Consider the following 24421-nt stretch of genomic DNA (forward strand, 5'->3'; position numbering starts at 1 on the left):
CTGATTCTAGATTTAATTTGGGATTGGAGATGCTTAATGTGAGTCTGGAAGGAGAGCTTACATTCTAACCAGACACCTAGGCATTTGTAGTTGTCCACATATTCTAAGTCAGAACTGTCCAGAGTAGTGATGCTTGTTGGGTGGGAGGGTGTGGGCAGCAATCGGTTAAAGAGCATGCACTTAGTTTTACTATTATTTAAAAGCAGTTGGAGGCCACGGAAGGAGTCTTGTATGGCGTTGAAGCTTGTTTGGAAGTTTGTTAGCACAGTGTCCAAAGAAGGGGTAGGCCCCTATGAAGGGAAATCTTAACGCTACAGCATAAAATTACATTCTAGACGATTCTGTGCTTCCAACTTTGTGGCAACAGTTTGGGAAGGCCCTTTCCTGTTTTAGCATGACAATGCCCCTGTGCAGCAAGCGAGGTCCATACAGAAATGATTTGTTGAGATCAGTGTGGAAGAACTTAACTGGCCAACACAGAGCCCTGACCTCAACCCCATCGAACACCTTTGGGATTAATTGGAACGGCGACTGATAGTCAGGCCTAATCCCCCAACATCAGTGCTCGACCTCACTAATGCTTTTGTGGCTGAAGGGAAGTAAGTCCCCGCAGCAATGTTCCAACATCTAGTGGAAAGCCTTCCCAGAGGAGTGGAGGCTGTTATAGCAGCAAAGGTGGGACCAACTCCATGATTTTGGAATGAGATGTTTGACAAGGCGGTGTCCACATACTTTTGGTCATGTAGTGTATCTATACAAAGATGTTGTGTCTCAATCCAAAAGCAAAAACAATTTGGATTAAGGTACAAAGTAGCTGATTTTGGGTATTTCAAAATAAGAGTCCATAATACCACAAGGCCTTCATTTGACATACCACTGGTTATTCCATTTACAGTTAATTTAAGTTATTTTGATATTAAACTAATGCAATGGTTTATTAATATATTATTCTAATATATTGTATGTCATACTAAATTATCATAAAAAGATATTGAATGCAGTCAAGGAGCCGGCCTTTTTAAATTTTGCGACGGAAGTGGGAAATCCCTACGCCTGCCTGTCAAAAATCTTTCCGCTCTTTCTCAAAGCCGCGGTCGAGTTTCGTGATATTCACCTGCATCAGCTGATCCTAGTCTTCCCGAAAACGGTTCTAACTCGTTGGGAACTAGACGGCTGTCGCTGCTCTATGCACTTGTTTTCTTGTTAGCTACATATAAGCTGACAGAAGAGGCCGAGGTTGCCGTAGTGTAGTAGGCTGTTAGCCAGACAACGATAGAGGCCACCGCTTCCGTGTAACGGAATCAACCTAGGTAAGAGATTTCCGAAGGACAACTGCATGTCAACTCAGCTCTTTATAACATTATTGTGTTGACAACCTATTTTAAATTTTATACATATGGTAACATGATAAAAATGTATGTTGTGACAGTTGCCTTTAGTTAGCTACAGATAATATTGATAGATAGCTAGCTTAGCAAGGGAAAGTTAGCTAGCTAGCTAGCCAGTTGATTTTGTTGGTAGCTAGCTAACGACGTTACCTAACAAGTATAGTAGGGCAACATGACATGAACCTCCTAACTAATTATTCAACATTGTTTTTTAAAATGTCGTTTTCGTAGACATGATTTGGTTATTATTCACTATGTGTAAGCATACAAATATCTACCCAAGGTATATACCCTTGTAATTCAATGCTTTAACTATGCAAGTCTTGCATTTATTTATTTATTTATTGTGTCTCACTGACTGCTGTTTGCAGTATTAGCAGAATCTATCAGGAAACATATGATAAGCATGTATGGTTGATGAGTTCCTGTTTTACCAGCCCACCCGCTGCAGCTTGTGCTCAGTGTACTGCCACAGTCAAATTATGCTTAACATTACAGTCAAATAAAATATAAATCTTTCTTTCTCCTCATTAGGCTTCAACCCAGTAAAACGGTTGTGGCCCCACTGTGGATTCCCTGGATTGGACCGGGGCGGAGGCAGTCGTAGGCAGAGCAGGCGCCACGTGAAGTGCGGTTTCGACTTCCCCTATGAGTAGCAGCACCGGTCAGAGAGCACCACGGACCCGGGCTGCGAAGGCAAGCCAGGGGGCAGGGGGGACAACGACATGGACCCCTCAGGACCAGAGTGTGGACCCTTCATACAGGCCTACTACTACTGCAGGTCCAACTACAGCCTGCAGTGGTGGGGGGAGTTCCTGTGTCCTGAGTAAGCTCATCCAACTGCCGGCTCCGCCACTGTCGCGCCACCAGCTGAAGAAGTTAGAGGAGCACAGATACAGCAGTGCAGGTCGCTCACTTCTGGAGCCCTTCATGCAGCACTACTGGGAGTGGCTAGTGGCATGTGTGCCAGCATGGATAGCCCCCAACCTCATCACTATTGTGGGCCTGGCCATCAACATTCTCACCACATTGGTGCTGGTGTACTACTGCCCCACTGCCACTGAACAGGTAGGTCCATGCAGGGGCATCACTGGGAATTCTAGGCCCTGGAAAGAATTTGATGTTGCATCTCTTTCACACACGGCCACTCAAATGGCCCTCCCTCCCACTGAGCATGCATATTTAAATGAATTAATCAGCAGGTATTCCTACTAAGTAATAACCATGGATTATTAGGTCAATGTTTGTTGTAACGGCTGTAATAATATACACTACTGACAGGACATAGAGAGAAGACGAGGCCGTCAGTATTTCTTTCGGAATTTCTTGATTGAAAAGTATCGATTGGGCCTCCCGGGTGGCGCAGTGGTTAAGGGAGCTGTACTGTAGCGCCAGCTGTGCCACCAGAGACTCTGGGTTCGCGCCCAGGCCCTGTCGTAACCGGCCGCGACCGAGAGGTCTTGGGGCGACGCACAATTGGCCTAGCGTCGTCCGGGTTAGGGAGGGGTTAGCCGGAAGGGATGTCCTTGTCTCATCGCACACCAGCGACTCCTGTGGCGGGCCGGGCGCAGTGCGCGCTAACCAAGGTTGCCAGGTGCACGGTGTTTCCTCCGACACATTGGTGCGGCTGGCTTCCGGGTTGGATGCACGCTGTGATAAGAAGCAGTGCGGCTTGGTTGGGTTGGGTATCGGAGGACGCATGACTTTCAACCTTCGTCTCTCCCGAGCCCGTACAGGAGTTGTAGCGATGAGACAAGATAGTAGCTACTAAAACAATTGGATACCACGAAATTGGGGAGAAAACGGGGTAACATTTAAAAAAATAAATAATAATAGTATCGATAGGGTAATTGTCATATATAGCCTACCCTTTCAAAGCGAAAGTTTATCAAATGTCTGTCTCTGTTTTGTCAATGTTGGGTGGAATTTGTTGTAGATAAGAATGCTACACTGTCCTTGTTGTCTCTGAGAATCAAGCTATTCTAAACCATCTTACAGTAACAGTATTTGATGAACATGGTGTTATGGTAAAACACCAGAAAGCCACAAACATTGACTTTTTACATTTACAGTTTAGTAATTTAGCAGATGCTCTTATCCAGATCGACTTACAGTAGTGAGTGCATACATTTTCGTACTGGCCCCCTGTGGGAATTGAACCCACATCCCTGGCATTGCAAGTGCCATGCTCCAACTGAGCTACACAGGACCAACTCACTGAATTTGAATGTCACTTCCTTGGCTGTCTGAAAATGTTACCTTCTGTCAAATCTTCCCTGGAATTGTGTGTTGGCCTCATGAATGTCTAAAGACTGACATTTCAACTACGAGTGATTGTAGATTATCAATCGGTTCATGAAAGGATGTGTGTTTTATGAGTGTACAAAAGCTGTAGAACATGCACACATTCAGGTACTTTCTGTAGGTGCCGGAGTTGTAGGCAAACTCATGGAAAACAGAAAGGAAAGCGCCGAACACTGCTGCTCATGCTCCCAGGGGATATTTATTTATGACAACGTTTCGTTCCTAAGGTCTTCATCAGGCATCCATATTCCAGGTGGCGGTGGAAGGCCCTATATATAGGGGCAGTACTCCGTGACATCTCTTCCTGAAACAGGAGGTAAAAAATGTATAACATAAGTTCACAATATTAACATTCAATGTATCAAAATATATGATCATACACAAGGGATATGATCAATATTTATAGTAATATACATACAATACTCAATTAGGATAAAACAACACAATTTGTACATATTGAAACTAGCAGCAGTGTGCAGCGTTTTCCTTTCTGTTTAGGAATGTAGCCTGTCAATGCGAAACCAGTTTGCTTGCCTTAATGCTTTTGCTTAGAAGATGTGATACAGCAGGATGTATGTGTCACCACAAAAGTGTTGTGCTTAACAATGATTTAAGCAACATTATAGAATAGGTCAAGGGCATTTTAAGGCTGTCAATTTTAACAAAGTAGATATGACTAGGCTATGACTTTGTGAATGGAAAAAGGTTGACCAATTATTGTTAGTTTATCAATATTTAACATAAGGCACGTTTTGCTTTTCCTTTCTCTTGGTCACTGGGGCCAGGCTTGCACAATGCTCCATGTCATGTGTGCTTGTTTTGCTGAAGTACGTGGGAGATGCCTTACAGGGCTCTTGGGGACAGGCACCCCGTGTCCCCGTCCTCAGGTTTCACATCTAGCCTCAGGCCCCTTCTCCCGCCTCTTCGAGCCCTAGAGGCTAGGAATAGGCATTTAGAATGGTCTCCCTCAGACTAGTTTACTCAAGCTGGCTTAATTATGAATCGATTACAATCGGATGTGGGTTGTTATGTATTTTTTAGCTACACAGTCGCATGGTCTTTAGTATTTGAGTCATACAGTACATTCAGAAATTATTCAGACCCCTTGACATTTTCCTCATTATGTTTCGTTACAGCCTTATTCTAAAATTGATTAAATCTACACACAATACCTCATAATGACAAAGCAAACAGGTTAAAATACATTTTTGCTAATTTATAATATACTGAAATATCACATTTTACATAAGTATTCAGACCCTTTACTCAGTAATTTATTGAAGCACCTTTGGCAGCGATTTATCGCCTCGAGTCTTCTCGGGTGTGATGCTACAAGCTTGGCACCTGTATTTTGGGAGTTTCTCCCATTCTTCTCTGCAGATCCTCTCAAGCTCTGTTAGGTTGTACTCTCTGTACTTTGCTCCGTTCATCTTTGCCTTGATCCGGACTAGTCTCCCAGTCCCTGCCACTGAAAAACATCCCATCAGCATGATGCTAGCACCACCATGCTTCACCGTAGGCATAGTGCCAGGTCTGACGTGATGCTTGGCATTCAGGCCAAAGAGTTGAATCTTGGTTTCATCAGACCAAAGAATATTGTTTCTCATGGTCTGAGAGTCTTTAGGTACTGTATGGCAAACACCAAGCGGACTGCCATGTGCTTTTTACTGAGGAGTGGCTTCCGTCTAGCCACTCTACCATAAAGGCCTGATTGGTTGAGTGCTGCAGAGATGGTTGTCCTTCTGGAAGATTCTCCACAGAGGAACTGTAGAGCTCTGTCAGTGACCATCGGCTTCTTGACCACATTCCTGACCAAGGCCCTTCTCCCCCGATTGCTGTTTGGCTGGGCAGCCAGCTCTAGGAAGAGTCTTGGTGCTTCCAAACTTCTTCCATTTAAGAAGGATGGGGGCCACCGTGTTCTTGGGGACCTTCAATGCTGCATAAATATTTTGGTACCTTTCCCCAGATCTGTGCCTCAACACAATCCTGTCTCGACGCTCTACGGTCAATTCCTTCAACTTCATGACTTGGTTTTAGTTCTGACATACACTGTCAACTGTGGGACCATATATATATATATATATATATATATATATAACACACACACACACAGTGCCTTGCGAAAGTATTCGGCCCCCTTGAACTTTGACCTTTTGCCACATTTCAGGCTTCAAACATAAATATATAAAACTGTATTTTTTTGTGAAGAATCAACAACAAGTGGGACATAATCATGAAGTGGAACGACATTTATTGGATATTTAAAACTTTTTTAACAAATCAAAAACTGAAAAATTGGGCGTGCAAAATTATTCAGCCCCCTTAAGTTAATACTTTGTAGAGCCACCTTTTGCTGCGATTACAGCTGTAAGTCGCTTGGGGGTATGTCTAACATAACGTTTTGCATTGTTGCCAAAAAGTTCAATTTTGGTTTCATCTGACCAGAGCACCTTCTTCCACATGTTTGGTGTGTCTCCCAGGTGGCTTGTGGCAAACTTTAAACAACACTTTTTATGGATATCTTTAAGAAATGTCTTTCTTCTTGCCACTCTTCCATAAAGGCCAGATTTGTGCAATATACGACTGATTGTTGTCCTATGGACAGAGTCTCCCACCTCAGCTGTAGATCTCTGCAGTTCATCCAGAGTGGTCATGGGCCTCTTGGCTGCATCTCTGATCAGTCTTTTCCTTGTATGAGCTGAAAGTTTAGAGGGACGGCCAGGTCTTGGTAGATTTGCAGTGGTCTGATACTCCTTCCATTTCAATATTATCGCTTGCACAGTGCTCCTTGGGATGTTTAAAGCTTGGGAAATATTTTTGTATCCAAATCCGGCTTTAAACTTCTTCACAACAGTATCTCGGACCTGCCTGGTGTGTTCCTTGTTCTTCATGATGCTCTCTGCGCTTTTAACGGACCTCTGAGACTATCACAGTGCAGGTGCATTTATACGGAGACTTGATTACACACAGGTGGATTGTATTTTTCATCATTAGTCATTTAGGTCAACATTGGATCATTCAGAGATCCTCACTGAACTTCTGGAGAGAGTTTTCTGCACTGAAAGTAAAGGGGCTGAATAATTTTGCACGCCCAATTTTTCCGTTTTTGATTTGTTAAAAAAGTTTGAAATATCCAATAAATGTCGTTCGACTTCATGATTGTGTCCCACTTGTTGTTGATTCTTCACAAAAAAAATACAGTTTTATATGTTTATGTTTGAAGCCTGAAATGTGGCAAAAGGTCGCAAAGTTCAAGGGGGCCGAATACTTTCGCAAGGCACTTTCGCAAGGCACATATATTTTTTAATAATTGTGCAACATTTCTAAAAACCTGTTTTTGCTTTGTCATTATGGGTATTGTGTGTAGATTGCTGAGGATTTAAAAAAAAAATATATATATATTTTTTAGAATAGAGCTGCAACAAAATGTGGAAAGTCAAGGGGTCTGAATACTATCAGAAGGCACTGTATGCCATTTATCAGACACTTTCATCCAAAGCGACTTAGTCATGAGTGGAGATTTTTCATAATGGTGGCCCCATTGGGAATCGAACCCAAAACACTTTCTCTACTGACTGAGCCACACAGGATCAGTGGAGAAATCAAGTTCATGGGTTTGTTTTGATCGTCTAAAGCTTTGGAGCTGGAGGCTTGACTGTAATATAGGCAAGGTTAAGTTATCTTGTTTCTGAAAATGAGATCACTTGAGGATATTGTTTAATCTGCAATTGACTCAACCTCCCCTCCATAGTGTTACATTTCTTAGTCTACTGTATGTTGCGTTCAAATATTATCAGCTACAGTTTGTTATCAGGGAAGCTTGCACAACGGATACTAGATCCCTCCATGTATTCCTCCTCCCACAGCTAGTTAAGGGGCAGCTGTTCAAACAAACTGGCCCTCTTAGTCTGATATTAAACACACTTTTGTCAATACTGTATGCTGACACATGGGAAGGTTTTGGTTACTTTCAACCCAATCAGTTGAAATATATTTTTAATGGATCTGTTGTTGTCAGGGGTTAAATTGGGCCGGGTCAAATGAAAGCCTGGTGGCTTTCAAATTGTTGCCATTTAATTGTCCTCAGTCAACAACACAAATAAGCAAAGACAAAATCAGACACCCCCTTCTTGGAATAGTTTACCTTTTCAATTGGCCAGCTTGTCACATTCTATGCGAGAAGTTTCTCTCCGGTGCTTTCAAACAGTGAGTGCTGCACAGCTCATAGGGAGAGAAACATGCATGCCCAGTCATTGCACAACATTGTTAATGCAGTCATAAGAGAACACACCTTCTGATAGCAGTTTTGATGGCCACTGTAGGACCTGAGAGCTTTCTAGTGTTACTACACTTTTCTTTCTCAAATCCCCAACATTTGTGAACTGTAGCTTTTCAGAACTAGAGTTTTAACAGCGTCAGCGCTTGCCAATGTCGTTTTAATGCATAGGGTAGATTGGGGCTAAATGTAACACAAGTCAGCATACATTGGGGGAAAAAAAAAAAAAAAAAACCCAACTCTAACAGACCCGGGACACACTTTTCACAGCATTCCGCCTGGTGGGAGGTACTATACATCATGGTGGGCTTAGATTTCAGTGCGCGTACGGGGGCACACAGTATCGAGTCCGAACCGAGTACTCGCTCATGTCCGGATTGTGGAATTTATTCACAACATTGCCCTTAGTCAAATATATCCAATTTTCAATGAAGATTTACCTCTGTTTAGGCTTCTTGTGGTCAATTTGCAGTTTTGTAGTTATGTTTGCAGTTATATTTGCAGTTATATTTGTAGTTATGTTCTATATCGTGGAGCTTCGGCCCATAGGGGAGCTCTGCTCCTAGTGGTTTACCCCACTGCCTAGGCAGCGAATAGCCTGAGAGAGAACTATGCACACACCTGCAGCCAATGGGTGTACAGGTGTCCCTATATAAGGGGATGCTTCCCCTCAGTCAGCCTCCCATTATTTTCAGCGACTTGGACTAGACTGAAGAAGCCGAGAAGGGAAGATAAGTCTCAGGACGAACCCGCCGTCGATATCCAAGTGTTCGACGTCGTCCCTCTAGAATGAGCACTCCAGATTTTCCACCTAACTCAGAAGCTCTTGAGCTCAGTGTCGCTGCTCCACCATGGCGGCTGTGGACTCACACGACTTATGTTTCGTGTGTCTAGGATCACAGCACTCTAGGGGTGGCCTCACAGACCCCCGGAATACCCAAGCTGCGCCCTCCTATCTTTTAAAGGAGAGGAAACAGTGACGGGTGTTCTTTAGGGAGGATATCCCTCGAGGACGCCATGTCTGTGCTAGCCTCAGGTTCTGAGGCATATGATGATGCCACCTCTAGAGAAGACAAGGATATTGGGAAGTGTGTGGATGTTTCTCCAGAACAGTTTAACCCACTGACCGATTTTGATCATTTAAAAAAAAAAAAACTCCCTATGGAGAGTGCAAGGATGAAACGGGCTCTGAATTTTCAGCAGCCCTCTCCTATGCAACCTCCTCTTTGCGCTCTGATTTTCCAGGGCTTGTTGAGCGGGCTGCGAGTCGGCTTGAGATCATGCTGCCCTCCAACCCGGAAGTGGACATGGAGGGCGGCCCCTACTCTCTAACAAGAAGGGTGGCGGTGCCACTGGCACCAGCTATGCCCTCGCTCTGAAAATATGTGGAAGGTTCATGGGGTCACCTTTTGAGGGTGAGAGTGCCGGTAAAAGCTAACACCCCATTCACCAGAGGGACTGCAGACGGCCCCAGGGGATCCCCAGGCTCGGGCACGCCATGGCTGCGTACCTCGTCCTGGTTTGAGCTCCTGGCAGTCATCCAAAAAGCCCACTCTACCTACTACAAAGGACAGGCTCACAGCTCAGCTAGTAGAGAAGTCCTTTGCATTAGGTGTCCAGGCTGTAGCAACAGTGAACAATATTGCCAACAATATCCTGGCAGCCTCTCTATCCCGTCTCACCACGGACAAGACTGAGCTGTCATGAGAGGAGATAGAGGCGTCGAATTTCCAGCGCCGTACTTCATCTCACCCAGGAGTCGGCTGTGTATGCGGGGAGGTCGGGAAACGACACCTTTGGCTGTCTCTGACGGCCATGAAGGAATCTGACAAAGCCACCCTGTTGAACGCCCCCATCTAACAGCGGCCTCTTTGGAGCCGGCGTCAAAGAGGCAATGACGCGTTTCGGAAAGCTGGAGGAGGGGAGGGAACAACTATCTAGACACTTGCCATTGGCAGGAGGATCTAGATCACTTTCCAGAGAGCCACCTAGTTTCACCGTCTCCAGTAGACCCTGGTCTACGGCCAGACGGATAGCCCAAGGAACAGCAGCATCCAGCTCACCGAGAGTGGGCCATTCCACTCCCGCAGCGCCAGAGAGAGCAGCCGCTTCACCGGCGAGAGAGCTGGTCATGACGTCACCCTGGCAACAACCTAAGAGCAGCCAGAAGCGACCATGACAGGACGAGGGGGAGAAGAGAGGGAAGAGCGCAACGCTCTGTTCAACAGCGCCTACTATTCCCCCCGCTCCCCTGCAAAGAGATGGGGGAGCCAACGTGTTTGTTGAATAAAGACTAGATTCCGATTGTATTTGTCACGAGAACCTCTTTTCCATAACAAACCAGAGATCGTTCAGGTTTTCTCTCTCCACTCTGTGTGTAGTACAGCCCACCATGGGTGCGTAGCTGAGCACACACATGAGGACGCTATGAATGGCAATGATAAGAGGGCAGCAAAGCGGACACTCTTGATGAGCCGCAATGCTATACCTCATAAAAACCCTAGACCCCAGACTCCTAGGAGTAATGTGGCTCAGGGTTTAAAGAACAGCCTGTGTACACAATCCCATGTTGGGTTGATGACTCAATCGCTGTTGGAGACTGTGCACTAACTCAGGCAATAGCCTCGGTGCAGTTCAGACCCGTGCTGCGTTCACGGAGGGCTGGAACCACAAGGTTACGAGTGTAACTGTGTTGTCGCTCCTGTTTCCCACAGGACGCGCTAATATTTCCTCCCCCTTTCGAGGGGGCCCCACCCTGGGCTGTGCCACCACTTCTATGTCGGAGGATAGCGGCGGCATGGGCCATAGAGGAATACAGGTCCTTCCTACTGAATGCACCACAACTTCACTCTCTCCCGCTCTCATAGCATTATTGGGAGTGGCAGTGAAGTTGCACCCTCTCCCACTGGCTAAGCTGGACGCTGGAGAAGGGTTACCGGACTTCTCCACCGTTTTCGACCGTGGTGGAAACTGTGATGAAATCGGCAGAGAAAGTAGCCGCTCTTATGAAAGAGATTACGGTACCTTTGGTGAAGGAGGTCACAGTATTTCCCCGATAGAACAACGGAACAGCAGGCTATATTCGCCCTACTAACTAGTGCCAAAAAAGACTGGGGGTATGAGGCCATTATTGGATCTACGCATTCTCAACGAGACCGTAGCCAAACGGCCCTTTCGAATGCTTACGATAAAACGTCTGCTGGAATGTGTCCACAACAAAGACTTTTGTATAAGCATAGACCTAAAGGGCGCGTTCTTCCATGTGCCGGTTCATCCGCATCACTGGAAGTCTCTGCATTTTGCCTTCCAAGGGGTGGTGTACAAGTATGCGAGAATACCATTCGGGTACATCCTGGCACCTTTTCCAAGTGCGTGGAGGCGGCAATGGATCCGTTGCATCGTCAAGGGATAAGGGTCTTGGCCTACCTAGACGACCTACTGGTTCTCGCCCCGTCAGCAGAGCTGGCAATCGCACACACAACACAGACAGTGATTAATCTCAGGCTTCTGGGGTTCGCTGTGAATAGGGAAAAGAGCAGACCCTGGCCCAGTCATCGGATTGTCTACCTGGGACTGCAGCTAGCCACTGACTATGAAGGCTTGAATTTCGGATCCTCAACATGCTGCCCTGTTGCTAGCCCTACGAAGGTTGGCCCATTTTCTGTTATCTGCCCACTAATCATTGGCTTTGGCTAATGGATTGAGTGTGGCGGGTTACACTGAGGAATCAGCGAGTATGTCTTACTTGGTTCAGCCTGCACTCAGCATTGCTGATGGGAGGAGTAGAACTAAAGGGAGAGGACCAATGGACAGGGTTCCATCAGTTCTGCCTTTTCATGTTAGAATGACTACATAGCATGACTCCTGGCTGAAGGTTTAGTACAGTAGAGTCATGTATTCTAACCTGCCCACAAGTCTATGACTGTTTGGGCGGAAGGATGAGGGATATAGTTTCTTTAACTGGTATTACAAAACTATTAGACCAATTGTTTAATATAGATGATACTTCAATCTGCTTGTACAGATTAGTATGGCTCATATTGAGTTTTATCTCCCCACTAGTCATTGGCAATGCCTTTAGACTGAGTAGACTTTAGACCGACCTTTTCATTAAGTGGGAAGTGTTAGGCTCGGCAGGAGTACATTTTGGAGCGTTGCGCTCCGCTCCGCCTTAAACCGCTAGGAGCAGCGCTCCCCTTTGGGGCGGAGTTCCACGATATAGAACGATAGTTACCAGAGTTGTAACTCCAGTTCTATGAGTGGAGCGGAGCCCCATGGGACTTATTTCTAGAGGGGGAAATTATATTTTAGATGTCAGTATAATTTTATTTTAATTCATTTTGGAGTAGAATGTCCTTTTTAAAAAGTCACCTGAACTGACCTGTCTTTCTCCCAAAAATGAAAAGCTCCACCCCCCCGGGTGTGGCTATGAACTAGTAGGGACTTCCCAATCCCAATTTGACCTATGGATTGGACATAACATCCTATAACCCAAACATAGAAATTGTGTTCATAAAGGCCGAAACCCATACTTTTCTGTGGAAGTCGAGGAGCACTAGTAGACCGTCTATTGTAAACGTTGAATGTTTGTTCCCTTTACCTTTCAGGCACCGCTGTGGGTGTACCTGTCTTGTGCAGTGGGCCTCTTCATCTACCAATCACTGGACGCCATCGATGGGAAACAGGCACGGCGCACCAATAGCAGCACCCCACTGGGAGAGCTCTTTGACCATGGCTGTGACTCCCTTTCAACAGGTGTGTGTGTGTGTTGGAGCGTGTGTATACCGTCTCAAACTACCATAAACTCACACTCACAGGCTACAAATTACATGGAAGACGGACACAACAAATATGCACTTAAAGACAGACACAATATACCCATAAATGTACACAACACACTTACAGATGTAAACAACATTAATGATTTAAGACTGAGAAACATCATGTGTAATTGAACTTTCTCTCTATCACCCTCTCTCCCTCTCTCTCCCTCTTTTGCATGCATTGATGTCACTGGTACTAATATTTTTTTCATTTCCACACACAATTAAGACAGTGAGGAATCAGAATATACCTGCCTCTTTAACTCTTACTTTCTATCACCCACCTGCTCTCTTTCTCGCTCTCTTTCTCTATGTCTCTGTCTCTCTCTCATATTCTCTGTCTCTGACTTCTCTCCCCTCTCTTAGTGTTTGTGGTCTTGGGCACCTGTATCGCCGTCCAACTTGGAACTAACCCCGACTGGATGTTCTTCTGCTGCTTCGCCGGCATGTTCATGTTCTACTGTGCTCACTGGCAGACCTACGTGTCAGGAACCCTGCGCTTTGGCATGTGAGTGGGTGGGCACCCCGTCTGAGCTTTCCTTTAAACTACAGTCTAGTCAAGAGTTTAGACACAACTACTCATTCAAGGGTTTTTCTTTATTTAAAAAAAAAAAACTATTTTCTACATTGTAGAATAATGGTGAAGACATAAGTATGAAATAACACATATGGAATCATGTAGTAACCAAAAAAATGTAAACAAATCAAGATATATTTGAGATTCTTCAAAGTAGGCACACTTTGCCTTGATGACAGCTTTGCACACTCTTGGTATTCTCTCAACCTGCTTCACCTGGAATGCTTTTCCAACCGTCTTGAAGGACTTCCCACATATGCTGAGCACTTGTTGGCTGCCTTTCCTTCACTCTGTGGTTCAACTCATTCCAAACTATCTCAATTGGGTTGAGGCCAGGTCATCTGATGCAGCACTCATCACTCTCCTTCTTGGTCAAATAGCCCTTACACAGCCTGGAGGTCATTGTCCTGTTGATAAACAAATGACAGTCCCACTAAGCGCAAACCAGATGGGATTGCATATCGCTGCAGAATGCTGGTTGTGTGCCTTGAATTATAAATAAATCACAGACCGTGTAACCAGCAAAGCACTCCCACATCATCACTCCTCCTCCATGCTTCACGGTGGGAACCACACATGCGAAGATCATCCATCCGTTCACCTGCTCTGCATCTCACATAGACACGCCGGTTGGAACCAAAAATCTCACATTTGGACTCATCAGACCAAAGGACAGATTTCCAAGTCGCTTCTTATTATTGATGTCCTTTTAGTAGGGGTTTCTTTGCAGCAATTCAACCATGAAGGCCTGATTCACACAGTCTCCTCTGAACAGTTGATGTTGACATGTCTGTTGCTTGAACTCTGTGAAGCATTTATTTGGGCAGCAATTTCTGAGGCTGGTAACTCTAATGAACTTATCCTCTGCAGCAGAGGTAACTCTGGGTCTTCCTTTCCTGTTTCCTGTTTCGTCATAGGGCTTGATGGTTTTTGCGACTGTACTTGAAGAAACTTTCAAAGTTCTTGACATTTTCTCGATTGACTGACCTTCATGTCTTAAAGTAATGATGGACTGTCATTTCTCCTTGCTTATTTGAGCTGTTATAATATGGACTTGGTCTTTTACCAAATAGGGCTATCTTCTGTATACCACCCCTACCTTGTCACAACAACTGATTGGCTCAAACGCATTAAGAAGGAAAGAAATTCCACAAATTAACTTTTAACAAGGCACACCTGTTAATTGAAATGCATTCCAGGTGACTACCTCATGAAACTGGTTGAGAGAATTCCATGAGTGTGCAAAGCTGTCATCAAGGCAAAGGGTGGCTACTTTGAAGAATCTCAAATATGAAATATGTATATTTTTTGTGATTACTACATGATTCCATATGTGTTATTTCATAGTTTTGATGTCTTCACTATTATTCTACAATGTAAAAAATAAAGAAAACCCTTGAATGAATAGGTGTTCTAAAACTTTTGACCGGGTGTGTATCAACATTTGCGCATCTGTTTGGCTTTCGGGAACAGCCACAACAAGGACAAGGGACAAATGTCCTGGGAGTATGGTTGATTTGATATGATGTAAGCCCTTGACAGAGTAAGTAAGAGTTATAGGTTGTCCGCCAGAAAAAAATCTACCTTATCAGATCAGGTTCCTCTCAGCCTTTTGAGGGACATGTTCTCTACATCCCCCCCACACACACTCACAACTAACCCACAACCCAGAGGAATGGATGGTGTTTGTGCAGGACCTGCTAGGGGGTGCTATGTGCATGTTGATTTTGATAACTGTGTGAAATGTGAAATCACTTAACCATTTGCATATGATTCCTCTGTCTCTTTGCCTGTGCAGCATTGATGTGACTGAAGTGCAATTCTTCATTATAATCATGTATTTGCTGGCTGCCATCGGAGGACCAGCTTTTTGGCAGTTCTTGGTAATTAATTTAACCCATTTGATTCAGGAAATTATGGCCTGTTCCTACTGCTTGGAAATGGAAGAAATTACCTTAATGCTAATTCTTACATGCATTGTAGTTGTAGTTTGATGCATTTTCTATCCTTTTTTTGTCCTTGTATTGAATCTAGTGTAATACACTGTTATACATGCAGTTAAACATTTATAGCCTCAAGAATGTCAAGACTTATGAAAGTAATGTAGGGAAGTTATAGCATGTTGGTTAACGTGTTAAGACTCGCGTCCTTGTTGCCGATTTTGCTGAATGCATCCTTTCCTTGTTTCCTGGAGGTAAGCACAGATCTATAAGGTATTGGATAGGTGAAAGCCCAGTTGCCGCCCTATTACTTCCACCAATCCCACCAATTGAGGTCTGTGTTTACTTTAAGGAAGGTAGGAAAGATGGATGTGTTTCTAAAATATTGAAACAGGGCTATGCTACTACTAATCCCCCAAACACACAGATCCCTGTGGTGAACATCCAGATTAAGCTCATTCCAGCCATCCTCACTGTGGCGGGAGCCATCTTCTCCTGCACCAACTACTTTCGGGTCATATTCACGGGAGGAGTAGGAAAGAACGGATCCACCATAGCGGTGAGGATGACGTGATCCGTCCTGACTAACAAGGGTTGAATTGTATGGCTGATAAAAGATGACTTGTTGTGTGGAAGTATACAGTGTGTGGGAATTTGTCGCAAAACCGTACGATTGGTTATTTCAACTTTGGTTTATAATATGATCCATATTGCATAATACAATTTTGGGTGAAATAGCCAGTCTTTTCTATTGCATAAATACCAAAGCACTTGGCATGCTTCATTTCTAGGCTTCCATAAAATAGTGACATGGATGACTATCATGTCTGTTTCATTGATATCAGCCAAGCTACTAGTCAGAACTTTACTTTGTGGTTTATTTATCACTTTAGAGATGGATAAGGATAGTGGAATTTTCAGCTGTACAATGATTGTGACAGCCATGTCCCTTCTTCCTCAGGGAACGAGTGTCCTGTCGCCGTTCTTCCACATAGGGTCAGTCATCATTCTGGCCGTCATGATCTACAAGAAGTCTGCGTCCCAGCTGTTTGAGAAGCACCCCTGTCTCTATGTCCTGGCCTTTGGGTTTGTGTCGGCCAAGATCACCAACAAGCTAGTGGTGAGGAACCAGGTGACCTCGATCGTGTCCGTTAGGGCACACTGTAGCGAAGTGTTGTGTAACGGAACACAAGCGTTTTTTGATTGGACAAGTTCAGATAGTACCTCTGTTTTGCATATATTTCTTCCATTCTGTGCCTACTGAACATGACCGTGAAACATGAAATGCTGAAAAAGCCAGTCTACATTCCAATATCCACACCCGCCACTTGTTTTGGTATAACTGTCGGCTCAAGGGTAAATTACTTTTAAGTCTGTTATAGTGCGCTGCGCTATAACGTACCTTGCATTGAATTTCAGCCCTAGTCCAATGTCTTTAATTGGACTCAATATAGTTATTTGGTCTTTACTCTATTTACTCTATTATACGTTGACGATTCTCTCTCGTTTTTTGTTTGTTTGTTTTACAGGTAGCTCATATGACAAAAAGTGAGATGTATCTCCATGACTTGGCTTACCTGGGGCCAGGGCTGCTCTTCTTGGACCAGTATTTTAACAGTTTCATAGACGAGTACGTGGTCCTCTGGGTGGCACTGGTAAGTCACCATAGCCCGTAATAGCTTCATCCATGTGCACGTATAGTACCAGTCAAAAGATTGGACACCTACTCATTCAAGTTTTAAATTATTTGTACTATTTTCTACATTGTAGAATAATAGTGAAGACTACCTCGTAAAGCTGGTTGAGAGAATGCCAAGATTGTGCCTAGCTGTCATCAAGGCAAAGGGTGGCTGCTTTGAAGAATCTCAAATATATAAAATATATTTTGATTTGTTTAACCTTTTTTGGTTACTACACGATTCCATATGTGTAATTTCATAGTTTTGATGTCTTCACTATTATTCTACAATGTAGAAAATAGTAAAAATAAAAACCCTTGAATGAGTAGGCGTGTCGAAACCTTTGACTGGCACTGTACGTGCCAAGTAGGGGTGTGATTGTTTAAACGTTTAAACAACATTTTATTGTTAATGTGAAGAAAAAACTGTGTTTTCGCCACAGAATTTAAATCACAGTGCAGTTATCACAAAACTAACACTAACAGGTCCCGATCATCATCAAGGGAAAAATGTAACAAATAGGCCTACCTAACGCATCAATGCTGTAACTTTATTAAGGGGGGATATGCATCTTTCAAATGATTTGCCACGGATATGAAGTGCTCTGCACGTCATCATTGTTAACAGTTAGGGTTTAAAAAACACTCAATACAGAAATTGCTGCATTCAATATGCAGTCATTGTCAATGGCCTACTTGAGTTGTGAGGTCATTTCCTAAATGAAAGACTGCAAGCGCCATTTGAGCCGTGACTCGCGCTACTGAAAATGTTTCCTCGTTCTCGTCAACCATTTACTCCATTTTCTAAATGGGACACTATAGCAGTTCGCAAAAAAAAAAAGAAAGAAAATAAACGAGACAAATATATTATTCTTAAACTGTAGCTCATAGTTGGAACACGTTTCCCTACTTTAATCAACCAGTCTGTTTTTAATTTGTGATGAGGCTGTCATGATTTAGCAAGGAATGTAGCTTGTCTACAGTCTTGTTTGTGTAGCCCATCAGTTGGGTACATTTTTATAGGCACTAATTTCTGTAGGCCTAATGGGAGCTTGGGTTCGCAGCACCCGTGTGTGTGTGTGTGTGTGTAGAGGGAGCGGTCGGATCGGAATTGAGGTGAGAAACGCGTAACGGAGGTAAAGGAGAAGAACTGTGATAACTTGGCTAGGTTTATTTTTTTGTTGCGAGTCGCTAATGTACGTAACAAATGGAAAGAACACTAGAGTGAATTAAACGCTTGTCTTCGGGACAAAATTTCACCTGCCTGGAGGACGGGTGCAATTGTGGCCCATAATTCGGCGTGTTTCTGCATGTTGGCATTCCTGCATCTGCAGGAGCCCTTCTTCATACTTTTATTGATCCATTTTTAAGCTGGCACACAGGTGGAAGGCAAGGGTGCTCCTGTACAGTAGGTGGCGGTAATGCACCATAATGTTGGATATCAACCGACAGAAGACGAGGCAGGGGTGACAACGGTAGCTAGCTTGCTAGGACAACGGTCGGGTTCTGTTAATGAGGGCAGTTGTAAGGCAGGCGTTTAATACACTGGGTGCTAGCTAGTTAGCAAGCTAGGACTCCAGTACATGGTGGGTGGGATAGGTAGCTAGCTATTTTGCCATGAGGCTGAGTGAAAATGTTGCTGTATTTAGAGCTCAGAGATTCTTGAAAGACGGGACAATCTCAACTTTTTCCCCACAAATATTTGTCTTACTAACTAGAATGACACTCTATGGAAAGATGAGACTCGCAACATGTAAACTTTTCATATGCACAAAATGCTTTTTTCTCATCCCTGTTAGTGAGCTTTTTTCTTTTTTTTGTCACACAACACAATGCCACAGATGTCTCAAGTTTTGAGAGACAGTGCAATTAACATGCTGACTGCAGGAATGCCCACCAGAGCTGTTGCCAGAGAATTGAATGTTCATTTCTCTACCATAAGCCCAGGACCTTCACATCCGGCTTTTTCACCTGTGGGTCTGACAGCTGAGGAAACTATGGGTTTGCACAACTGAAGAATTTCTGCACAAACTGTCAGAAACCTTCTCGGAGCTCATCTGTGTGCTCGTTGTCCTCACGAGGGTCTTGACCTGACTGCAGTTTGGCGTCGTAACGGACTTCAGTGGGCAAATGCTCTTCGATAGCCACTGGCATCTTGAAAAAGTGTGCTCTTCACGGATTAATTCCGGTTTCAACTGTACCGGGTAGATGGCAGACATTGTGTATAGCGTTGTGTGTGTGTGAGTGGTTTGCTGATGTCAAAGTTGTGAACAGAGTGCCCAATGGTGGAGTTATGGTATGGGAAACATAAGCTATGGACAACGAACACAATTGCCTTTTATCGATGGAAATTTTAATGCATAGAGATACCGATTCTCATGCCATTCAACCGACGCCATCACCTCATGTTTCAACATGATAAACGGTTGTCATGGCCACATGTCGCAAAGATCTGTACACAATTCCTGGAAGCTGAACATTTCCCAGTTCTTCAAAGGCCTGCATACTCACCAGACATGTCACCCATTGAGCGTGTTTGGGATGCTCTGGATCGACGTGTACGACAGCACGTTCCAGTTCCCGCCAATATCCAGCAACTTCGCACAGCCATTGAAGAGGAGTGGAACAACATTCCACAGGCCATATCAACAGCCTGATCAATGCTATGTGAAGGAGATGTCGCATTGCATGAGGCAAATAGTTGTCACACCAGATACGGAAAGGTTTCCTGATCCATGCCCCTACTTTTATTTTGTAAGGTATCTAAAGATACAAATCTGTATTCCCAGCCATGTGAAATCCATAGATTAGGGCCTAATGAATTTCTGTCAATTGACTGATTTTCTTATAGGAACATTAACTCAGCAAAATCATTTAAATTGTTGCATGTTGTGTTCATATTTTTGTTTAGTGTAGATATAGGTACAGACACATCAACATTATTCCTTATTATTTATTTTTGACTGTCACCATTTATGATTGTGTTATTCAATGTGTTTCTATGGGCTATAGTAGTAAAGGCCAAATTAAATATTTGATCAAATAATATAAAACATGTTTGGGGGGAATACCTACAGGGGTCCTAAAATTCAAAATCAAATAGCTAAATGATCCATGGTTGAACATCTTAAAACAATTCCATATCTTAGCTTAGTATAATATTTGATTAATCAAATATGTTATGCAAATCTCCAAACTTATTTTTGTTTTGTCTTGTTCTACTATTAAATGTTCCAGAGCTAATTTCTTTAGACTTTCACTTCTCTGGAAACAACTTTGATGGACATTCCTGTAGTCAGTATTTCAATTGCACACTCCATCAACTAGAGACATCTGTGGCATTGTGTTGTGTGATACAAGTGTACATTTTAGTGGCCTTTTTATTGTCCCCAACACAAGGTGCACCTGTGTAATGATCATGCTGTTTAATCAGCTTTTTGATATGCCACACCTGTCAGGTGGATGGATTATCTTGGCAAAGGAGAAATGCTCACTAACAGGAACAAGATAAAGATGTTTGCGCGTATAGGAACATTTCTGGGATCTTTTATTTCAGCTCATGAAACATGGGACCAATACTTTACATGGTGCGTTTATATTTTTGTTCAGTAGGTAGGAAGACTCCGGTACATAGCAGGGGAGGCGGGAGTGACACCGTGCATTTATATTTTTGTTCAGTAGCTTGGAAGACTGGAGTGACACCGGTAGCTAGCCAGCTAGGACACTGATAGCTAGGACACTATGTCCTTCACGCCTGAACAACTCTGATGCTTTTATTTCCCTTAGACCCACATTTTAAATTGCATAGACAATCAGGGGTGCGTCCCCGCAATCACACTGTTGCCTAGCAGGTTCAAAACAGATTCCAGAAGCCTAAGCCTACTGTAGGACTGCGAGAGAACTTCATTGCCCCCTATCGGTCATACCACACACAATAGAATTTCATGAACATGACAAGGAAATTGTAATTTTGCAGATAAACATTTGACTTCACAGACTGATTCTAGCCAAAGTAAGATGTCAAAACCCCATAGTTGAGTGGTAAAGTAGTATACCAAAGTCCATCACTGTTGTGTAGATTGCCTAGCGTATATTCATGCAATTATTTTCAGGGGCAAAAGATGATTTGACATTCAACAAATTCTGTAAATAAAGAGCCTTAAATGTACTTTATTTGACATCTATTCTGTCTGTCTTGTTTTATCTCCAGTTCCTGTCCATCTTTGATCTAGTGCGCTACTGCGTTAGCGTCTGCAACCAGATCGCCTCTCACCTGCACATCTTCGTGTTCAAGATCAAACCCCCCAACCTACGGTCTGCCTCTGCCTCCCGGTCAGGCAAAGACGTCTGGTGTAACTGGTCTGGTGACACTACTGACAGGTGGTGACACCGTCCGGCTGGAGCTGGTGGAATTACCTCAACCGCCTCCCCCTTGTCTCCACAGGGTTCCCATTGGATGAGACCAATTGGAGGCAGTCTTTCTACGAATGTATAATGCTGCGTTCACAACATCTCGTCATTTCGTAAATACCAGCATACAACTGGGAAAAATCCACATGAACGCCCCTCCAACTGGTAATTACTAGTGGGAAACTATCATCCCTGTGCTCAGTTTCCCACTTGCACCTCTCTGACGTCATTTGTCAACAAACAAGACAGCAAGCTTGCTGGTATTTTCAGCAGTTGTTTATGGTAAGAACAAAATACAAATTGTTAATACAAAAATGATTCTGTTAATCTTCCTTTAGATTTAGAAAGTGAAATATGGATATACTTTTTATGGGCAAAAAATAGCAAAACAATCAGAAGCCTTCTAATGACCTCCATGTTTGATAATATTTCCCAATTCAAAACGTGAATACACCCAACTGATAATTACTACCTTCCCATTTGGTTATGAACGCAGTATTAGCCAATTCAATTATGAATACATTGAGGGTGGGGAAAATTAGATTTTTTTTAATGAAGATAATTTATTTCAGTCTGGTGTGCAATAGTGATCCGTTTTTGCAGATGTGTGGTGTAAAAGGTACCTAGCCGAACAGGAGAATGAGGAATATGTTTTCTGTTGAGGTTTAGTTTGTCATAAAAGAAGAACCTGGTTATTTGGTAACAAACTATTTGAGATTTAGAAGTTATCTAACCAAAGGTTATGGATAGGGGTTAATGTTGCTTACTATAACCATGCTACCACTATCCAAATGCACTGAAAATAAAATGTTATCCATAGGAAGGAGCAGGTTATGCCTAACCAAATGATATACTTAGCTATGAGAAAAACGCTTAGTGTATTCGCGTGTTTCTGTCCGAGCAATATGACTTAAATGCCGGTCTGTTCTTTTAGTAATGGTACTTGTTCAGCACATCTACATACAATTCCCACCTGTATTCCACTCCAGAGAAAAATGCTAGTTCTCTGTTTAAGGTGTAGCGCAGAGTATTTCTTTATAGTATTTCTGCATTCTGTTTGAACCATCTGAAAAGCTGTCATTAGAGATTGCGAATAGCATTGTGGAAGAACACATGGTCATGAGCGAAGACTGCCTTGCATTTCTCTTATTGATCCTATGTCATCCTTGTCCTGTATAGCCTACATCAGGGTTATTCAACTCTTACCCTATGAGGTCTAGAGCCTGCTGGTTTTCTGTTCTACCGGATAATGCATTGCACACACCTGGTGTCCCAGGTCTAAATCAGTCTCTGATTTGAGGGGAACAATGGGGGGGGGGAAGCTTTGGAACTGGCTGCAAGCTCCAGGGTTGAGTTTGAGAGGCCTGCATGATCTATGACACTGAATTGTATTATGTTCAATAAGCCCCAAACAAGGGGACCATTGTCTCATCATGTTTACATGATATGGCTATGTACTTCATTTTCTCCCATGTGATTGCAGTACAAATGGACCTGCATTAATACTACTGTTTCTGAGAGATGGAACACAGTTCCTGCTGTATGCTTCCAGTTAACTTGTGCCATATGTGATGCAAGTCAATGGAGCACTTCTCGTTACATGCGTTCAGACTCTTAACCGTTAGGAATCTAGCTCATCATTATGATATTCAAGCAACAGTTATGAGTACCGGTATGTGTTCTGTCCACCGCAAGTCATTTTTGTCACCATGGGATGACAAAAAAAATATGTTTGGAATGTTTTAGTGATAGGTGTTACTCCAACCTCCTCACACTCCTTTTACAATATTCATCTGTTTTTTCTCTTTAAAAAAACAAACATTTTATATATATATTTTTAAAAAATTAATTCAACTGTGTTGCTTTTTAGTTGAGCTTTGGTTATACTGTAGCGTTGATGAAATAGGAGTCGATCAGGCTGGCACCAGTGTTAATCAGTTCCTCCAAGTGGGGATGTATGTGTAAAATGCAATAGTCGGTATGCAGCAGTTGCCTTAAATGCTAAGTATTTGCATTAGATGGGAAGGTTTCAAAACTACAGCCTGAAAAGGCTAGTGTTAGACCTAAGTGGTGTGCTATAAATGCTTGATTAGTAACTGATGAATACAATGAAGGGTATGTTTAGATGTTCTCTTCCACTTCACTCCCTGATGTTACCCCTACAGCCACTCCAACTCCCCCAGAGCAACACTGGTGTCATGGCAGCTGCATCCCCATTTAGGTTTCTCTCTCTGTTCATAGTTAGTGAACTTTGGTCTGTTACACAATAGCCCATCAGTTATCTCTCCTGTGTGGAACAGTTCAGTCCACCCATTTTGTATGGGGTCTTATCATTAACCAAGTATTTAACTATACCTGTATGGACGCAGTACCGTCCATGGTCAAACATAAGGAATGTTTTTTTTTAAAGCAAAAATTAAGGAATGTCTACCCTACCAATTTAGCTAATATCAAACAGTGATGCACAGAGTATTAACATGTCTACCGTTTAATGTCTCTTCATAACAAGAGAAGAGCTTGTCAATGTTTGTATCCGATGCATGGGATGGGCATTACAACCCACTGTAATGTTCAGTCAATGGCCACATGGATATGTAACTGATAGTGTTCAACCAATTGAAACACCGCCTCAAGCGTAACTAATTTTCCCTTGGATTGTTTATTTTCTGTGCAATGCAGATATTTAAGATGACTTGCAAAGGGTGCATCATTGGTCAGTGTAAAAAAAAAAAAAAAAAAAAAAAAAAAAAAAAAAATGCTTTAGTGTTTAATGATCAATGGTTTTAATTTGTTGTTTGGTCAAAATTGTTACTTTTCTGTTAAAGAAAACCATTCATTTTTGAATAAACAAGCCTATGTAAAATAAAGATTGCTATATTTATAACAGGGGATCTAGTCTATTGCTAGCAGCCTTTTGTGTCTATCATGACCTCTTCTTTAGTATTCTGCAATATTGTTCTCCAGTACAAATGTATTAGTGTGATGAAGATGGACAACGTGACTAATGATCCTATGCAGTCCTTTA

The 24421-nt window shown here is 43.1% G+C and overlaps 1 protein-coding gene across 1 annotated transcript; it reads left to right on the plus strand.

Moving 5' to 3' along the window:
• The first annotated feature begins 1037 nt into the window (after window positions 1-1037).
• LOC110532197 (choline/ethanolaminephosphotransferase 1) lies at window positions 1038-24263 on the plus strand. Its single transcript, XM_036988131.1, has 9 exons — window positions 1038-1310; window positions 1923-2456; window positions 12576-12723; window positions 13158-13299; window positions 15167-15251; window positions 15736-15867; window positions 16270-16428; window positions 16838-16963; window positions 21197-24263. The coding sequence occupies exons 2-9, from the start codon at window positions 2037-2039 to the stop codon at window positions 21371-21373; spliced, it is 1389 nt and encodes a 462-aa protein (XP_036844026.1). The 5' UTR covers window positions 1038-1310; window positions 1923-2036; the 3' UTR covers window positions 21374-24263.
• The last annotated feature ends 158 nt before the right edge of the window (window positions 24264-24421 follow it).

Source organism: Oncorhynchus mykiss, chromosome 9, assembly GCF_013265735.2.
Source record: "Oncorhynchus mykiss isolate Arlee chromosome 9, USDA_OmykA_1.1, whole genome shotgun sequence".
NCBI lineage: Eukaryota > Metazoa > Chordata > Actinopteri > Salmoniformes > Salmonidae > Oncorhynchus > Oncorhynchus mykiss.

Bases quoted from the DNA above. Each gene is read 5' to 3' on its own strand.
- LOC110532197 (XM_036988131.1), top strand. From the start codon at position 2,037: ATGAGTAGCAGCACCGGTCAGAGAGCACCACGGACCCGGGCTGCGAAG. The intron at 12,724-13,157 runs GTGTGTGTGTGT...CCCCTCTCTTAG, and splicing joins CTGTGACTCCCTTTCAACAG to TGTTTGTGGTCTTGGGCACC. The intron at 15,252-15,735 runs GTAATTAATTTA...CCAAACACACAG, and splicing joins CAGCTTTTTGGCAGTTCTTG to ATCCCTGTGGTGAACATCCA.